This window comes from Diceros bicornis, chromosome 25, assembly GCF_020826845.1.
Source record: "Diceros bicornis minor isolate mBicDic1 chromosome 25, mDicBic1.mat.cur, whole genome shotgun sequence".
Lineage (NCBI taxonomy): Eukaryota > Metazoa > Chordata > Mammalia > Perissodactyla > Rhinocerotidae > Diceros > Diceros bicornis.
In genome coordinates, this window is record NC_080764.1 from 17,268,835 (window position 1) to 17,275,614 (window position 6,780).

Consider the following 6,780-nt stretch of genomic DNA (forward strand, 5'->3'; position numbering starts at 1 on the left):
ATAAAACTTAGCATTTTAACCATTTTAAATGTACAATTCAGTGGAATCAAGTACATTCACATTGTTGTGTGAGGTTTTAAATAGTGTTGTATAATAGTGCATGGTGACAAGTATCACTATTAGGGGAAGCCCTGCTGATGGTGAGACCAAGACTAGCAGCATTCAGCGGTGAATTTCCCATAATCCAGAGTCGGACCATCAGCCTTACAAGTCCAAGAACTGAATGTTTTCAGTATAATTAGAGATGGCCATTCTGTGAATGACAGACTAGAAATTTAAAAATCATATAAATTAAAATATCTACAGGGAACACTAGTTTGTTAATTTATGGTGGAGTTACCCCTTTCCAGCAATAGAAGGCCTCATCCCTGATCAGGGCATTTGCTTTCTCAATTTTGAGTACCTGAAAAACTGAATTCTTTATCCAGAGGAACTTGATGAGCATGAAATTATAATAAAAATAAGTAGAATGTCTTGTTCAGGCCATGAGGTGACCTCTCTAGGGGCTCATATTTTTCCACAATCTGGACACAGTAGTGATAAAAATGTTTCCCTAAAACCTACTTTTCTGTGCCACTGCATTCCCCTGTAACATTGTTTCTTTTTTGAAGGGTTGATATAATTGTCAGGCTAGGTAACTGCCACATTGTCTGTGTCTCCTCCTTGTTGTCTGATGTGAATTGTTTAACTCGCATCTGGCAGGCCTGTATTCCCTTATCTCCAGGGACATATGTTTTGGATGGGCGCTGAGGGAGGAGTGTGGAATAGAGAGACAAGAGGTGAAGGAAGAACGTCTGTCTCACTGTTGCCCTATGTTTTGCCTTCATGGTCTAATTGCTGTCATCCAGTAAAGAAATGTTTTTTAAAAATGAAATCTTGCCATTTGCAACAACATGGATGGACCTTGAGGGTATAATGCTAAACAAAATAAGTCAGACAGAGAAAGACAAATACCGTTATGATTTTGTTGGTACGGGAGCAAACAAGCAAACAGAGATACGGAGAACAGATTGGTGGTTACCAGAGGGGAAGGGGGCGGGGGGAAGGCGAAAGGGGTAAAGGGGCACATTGTATGATGATAGATAGCAACTAGACTTTTGCTGGTGAACATGATGTAGTCTATACAGATGTGGAAATATAATGATGTACACCTGAAATGTATATAATGTTATAAACCAATGTTACCTCAATAAAAAAAAGATGCATATCACCAATGATGGGTAGACAGACATCATGTGTCTCCAGCTGTGATGTCCTGACAAGGACACAACATCCCTATGCAGTTTTCTGGTTGAGAATCCATAACATGAATCTAATCATGAAGAAACATCAGACCAATCCAAAATAAGGAAAGTCTTATTTAAAAAACTGTATATTTTTAAAACTGTCAGTGTAATAAAGGACAAGGGAAAACTGTGGAAACGTTCCAGATTAAAGAAGACTGAAGAAACATGAAAAAAAAATGTTTTTTAGAAAATGATTATCAGTGATTTTGCCTTTGAGCAGTCAACATTTCTGTCAGCCTAAATTTAAGTTTTCCTGATTTGGGCATGTGATTTTTGGTTCATATGAAGAATTGAGGTTTAGTCCTAAAAAGCATAATAATACAAATACTATACTAAATACAAATACTAAAAATTGTAGTCTTGATACATACAACTTGGAATTTATTTTAATTAATTTTACTGTGTTTTAAATACTAACAGGTTGCTCTCAAGGGAGTGGTATTTTACATTATGCTCATGGAGACAGTCAGCAAACTCACCTGTTAAAGCAAGGTAAGCATGAAGCATTCAAGCATGCTGTTCTTTTCACCTTTCCTATCTTAAACGTACATTTTTTAAATGGTAGGAAGAAGCTCCATGGGCACTGGTCTCAGCAGTGGGAAACGTCCTAGTCAGGAAGAGGACACACAGAGTATCGGTCCTAAAGTCCAGCGACAGAGCACTAATTAGGTGAATATTTTAGAGCTTTACTTCTTGCTTTAGTGGAGTGTGTAATCAACATAAATTATGATAATTTCCAAAATAGAGCTAATCTCTATTTTCAAATCAGAGAATATGAGGCATAAATTTTTCAGTGATTGTTACAAAATCAGTTAATTCTTAGACAAGAGAAATGCATCTGTACTGGACAAAGTGCTGCACTCAGTTTTGTGGTTGTCTGAATCAATGATCTTTAAATTTGAAAAGCTTATGATGTTGTACTCAAGTTTTTTCTCAGAAAAAGATATCTTTCCTTATTTCCTTATTTATAATATATAATATAAAGGAAATATATAGGAAGGAAATATATAAAAGATATATTTCCTTATTAGGTGACCATGAATCTAAAACAATTAAAGTGACCTTTTAATTTTAGTGGTATTAATATAATTCCTTTATGAACTTTTCCCCAAATCTTTGCCTCTTAAGTGTTTATAAGTTTCTTTATCTATCATGATACGTCTAAAATCTAAATTCTTTCCAGTTTGGGAATTTTTTTTAATGTTGGCCCTTTTTGGAAATATCAAAAAGCCATTCCTATATTCAGTTCATTTGGATATGGGATACTATTTCGTGATTTACATTTATACTAAAAGTATTTATACAGTGTATTTGCCAGTTTTTAAAGACTTTTTTAAAAGTTATCACTTAGTTTTCTAATGCCAACCTAATTAGACTGTAAATTTCTTGAAGATCAGTAAACACTCATCAAATTTTTATCAATTAATTCCTTTCAATCAAGCTTTACTCAGTTTTTTTTTTCCCTTAAATCACAGAAAACATTCAGGAGGAATACTGTTGCAGCTGAAATTGGTGGGGAGTTCAATACTTTTTCAGTTAAATTATTTTAAAATACTCTTCATTGATGGAAAGCAGTTACATTTTGAAATGCATTGTTTCTATTGACATTTCTGTGGTTTTTAACTTTTTAATGAATTTCACGTAGGACAAACAGTAATTTGTATATAAAGAACTTGGTAAAAGAATTTGCTTAATGTAAATATAGTCAGTCACAATTAGTATAGACCCATCAATATATTTTTGATAATTTTTCATGTACGGTAAAGTTAAAGTGGCAAGCTGATATTCTGATATAAAAATCAAAGTTTTGAGAGTCAATGTGGGAAAATAGGAGGTTTTTAGATTTTCTTAAGAGACTTTGTTAAAATTTTAGAACAAAATTTTCTTGACATCATTGTTGATCTAACTTTTCACTCTTTGATAATAATGTTTTTGAAAATGTATGTAATCAAAATTGGTAGTTATAGCCTCTGTTAACGCAGAAAATATATGTTTTAAAGCTTCATGTATGCCTCTTTTGACCCAAACTTGTGGAAGTATTGTGTGTTAAGTTCTCTGTCTCCTTTTGTTTGTTCATTTACAGCTAAAGTGACCTTGTTATTAAAGTATATTCATATATGGAATCTTGTGTACTTGGTGGTTGTTTTTTTTTTCTTCTTCTTTCTTAAATTTGTTGTTTGTTTTAGGTAATGGGGAGAGCATTGGTATGTGAGATGTGATTACAAATTAGTGACAGATTCTATAAACCACATGTCACCATTTTGAGTGAAGGAACAGCGACCATGTGTTTAGTAAAACAGTACTTTTCAAAATTATTCCAAATAAGAATACTGTCTTCCAAATGCTTTATGCTTTTTAAAATGAAGTTATCTGTAAGAAAGATTTAAAACCAAAGAGATTTTTTTCAAATAATGAGGCTTGTAACTATGAGTTAGTCAGTATGGGATAAACAGGTGAGAGTGTGGGCTCTGGAGTCAAATGCCTGGCTCTGCCACTGAGTAGTTTTGAGATCTTAGAAGAGTTATTAATCTTCTGTGCCTTCTTTTTTCTCATCTTTAAAATGGGGATGAGAGTTGTGTCTGCTTCATACTACATATGAAATGCTCATAACAGGTCCTGGCATGTGGTAGGACACATGGCAGCTACAGGGCTGCCATGCTGTGTAGCTCCCTGAATTGTACAGCGCACAGTCTGCATAGCTGTACGCTGCATCTCTGGTTAGCTGCCATGACTGTTATTACTACTATTGTTATTATTATTCCTTTACTGACCTCTAGTAGGCTAGGTCTTGCCACTTGGAATTATCATCAGTGGTTTTTTGTTTTCCCATCTTGAGTAGTGATAGATGTTTAGTGTGATAATTATATTTAAAGGTAACTCAAGATAAATTTGAGTCAAAAATTCAGAAACATGTTTTTAGATAATATGCATTTTTTAAAGTATCTTAGATAATGAGTTAATAGTGATCAATAAATTCTATTACTGAGAAAAGAAAAAAATGTGGTTTTATCTTTTATCACCACTGTTAATAAGGAATAATATTTTAATTGTTTTTCATGATACCTGTACTTCACATGCTAGTCTTTAGACCTGATTTTATTGTACAGAATTAAGAAATTCATAGACGTGGGATTTACCATCACCATCTAGGGGAATAAAAGATGCAGTTTTAATGTGAATAAATATTTTAATAAAAGAATACCTTCAGCATAGGCACTGATGTTTTACTTTTAAATATAGGGGGATTTTGTGGGGTTTTTAGGCTTTTAGGGAAAGCTTTTTCAGTTTGGTCTAAATTGTGACTAAAAAGAATCACTGAAAGAGAGAGAGGTATCATTCAATGTGCTGCAATTAAGCAGATGCACTGTGTTTGAACAGTGTCTCCCCCTAACTAGAAGGGTTAGTGTAAAAACCCCACCAGTGGTTGAGGGACTTAAGACTGTTTATTCACTCAGCAAAAACCTCTTGAACTCTTATTGCCAAAAATCTGTGCTGGCAACTTGGAAAAACTAAGTTGTGGGAACCAAGCTTTTGAATGAACCTGTGCAAAGTCATTATGTTTTTCACATTCACTTAAAATAGATTAATAAATTTGGGATATAAAAGACTGATAACTTATTTTTAATGCATCTTACATATAAGTTCAGGATCTTCCCACAATTTCAAACATATGTTTGTAATTTTCTTGGAGATAATATGCATAATTTTCTTGGAGATAATATGCAGGATTCTAGGTTCTTTCTCCCATTTTTCCATCCAGTTGTCTTTTCTGATTATATGGTCCTAGAAATGCACTGTTTAAATATTTGGGATGGAAAAAACTTTGGGTAGCATTTATTTAATACAGTTGGCATAGCTGGGTTGGTCAGTTTCAAGTTTTGATTACAATGCACAGGGTCATATGTATTGTCATTCCTCACACAATTATGTGGAGCCCTGGTACAAGCTGCCAGCACCCTAGGGTCCGGTGGTTGCAGTATGCAGTCCTAAGGCCTGAGTTTACACTCCTTAACTTCCTTCTCTTTTGTCTATCCCACTCTAGTTCCCTTTTCCTAAACGTAGGTGACACACTTTGGTTAGTCTGGACCCCAAATCTTTGTATTTCAGGAAAGAATGTGCAGTAATTCCATGAATAATAGGGCTTTTGTAGAAGGGTAACTCAGAGAGAGAAGGGTTACTGGACAAACACTCTCCTGCCTCGCATACATTAGCTACACAGTTAACTCTAGAATATCTTGGATATCAAAGTTTATCTTCAGACAAGGAGCCACAATTCTTGCTGCTACTCTGTAGAATTAAAGTGTTAAGTGTCAGTCCCTCTCAACAAAGTTTATTGAGCACCAACTGGGTACTTAGGCTAGACTCAAAGATATGGTTAGCATTTCCTGAGTCCCTACCATGTGCCAAGCATTGTTCATAGGAAAATCTCGGTATCCACAAGTTCACTCCACAAGGTGCCAGGGCTGTCTAGAAGAATTACAGTGCTGTGTGTTAAGGCAGTGTTACAACTATGCACAATGTGCTGTGAAACACAGGAAGGGAGGGTCCTCCAGCCTGGGAAAATCAGCGTTTTCCTGATTCAGACTCCACACACAAGCATAGGGCAACTCGGCAGGGTCAGGGTACCCGGTCCTTGCAAACATTTAACTCTAGCTGCGATTAATCATGTTATTGCTTGTTAATGTCTTTGTCCTCCACTAGAATGTAAACTCCATCAGAACAGGGAATATACTTCATTCCCTGTTGTCTTGTCCACCGCTGTCTTCTCGTTGCTGTTTCACATGCTTGGCACTTAATAGGCATGCCATAAATATTAGTTGATTGGATGATAAATGTGAGAATAAATAGGACAGACATTGAGCCTGGCTTCAAGGAAAAATTAATTTGTTTATGAGGTTGGACATAGCTCATAATTAGAATGTAAACCACTTAGCAGTGTATCAGAAAAGGCGAGTATTTAGGTGAAGGTGGCGAGGAGGGAGGCTTTTAAAAACCAATCAGACGCTATCGCTGACTGCTGGGGGATGGGGGTGGTTGGGGGAGAGCAGGAAGGCCAGAAATGTTCCAAAGAAGTTTTGAGTTTTTTAAAGCTACATTGTAAATTAGATCTTCACTGACTGACTTCGGGAATTCTGAATGGCTATAGCTTCAAGATATATCGATGTCTGAGTTACTTCTACCTTTTTTACTTACGGGCTAGTGACATTCCCTAAGTGACAAAACGACTGAAACTCCAAGTGTTCCAAAATGCTGGGAAGGAAAGGAGGTGAAAACGCGAGAGGCAGCAATCACTGGCACGACGCGCTCTTCCCTGGAAAGCTGCGTCCCACGCGACCCGCCTTCGCCGTTCGGCCCCGCGGAGCGGGGAGCGTCACGGAGCCTGTGTCCCGCGCCCTGATTGGCTGCGTTGGGCCGCGGGGGCGTGTCTGCGCGCACGGATCTCCCGGGCCCTGATTGGATGTGGGCACGGGGGCAGGTCGCCCGGTCTGCGGTG

The 6,780-nt window shown here is 36.8% G+C and overlaps 1 protein-coding gene across 2 annotated transcripts in view; it reads left to right on the forward strand.

The window, feature by feature from the left end:
• CRY1 (cryptochrome circadian regulator 1) overlaps positions 1-3,409 on the forward strand; it is a 99,254-nt gene extending 95,845 nt beyond the window's left edge. Inside the window, exons 11-13 of one of the 2 annotated variants that reach the window (XM_058568496.1) lie at positions 1,707-1,778; positions 1,856-1,955; positions 2,762-3,409. In XM_058568496.1, the coding sequence (XP_058424479.1) occupies positions 1,707-1,778; positions 1,856-1,955; positions 2,762-2,891 (302 nt within the window). In that variant the 3' untranslated portion in view covers positions 2,892-3,409. Of the gene's footprint in view, positions 1-1,706; positions 1,779-1,851; positions 1,956-2,761 lie in introns of both variants that reach the window. The other variant, XM_058568495.1, reaches the window with a different exon arrangement.
• The last annotated feature ends 3,371 nt before the right edge of the window (positions 3,410-6,780 follow it).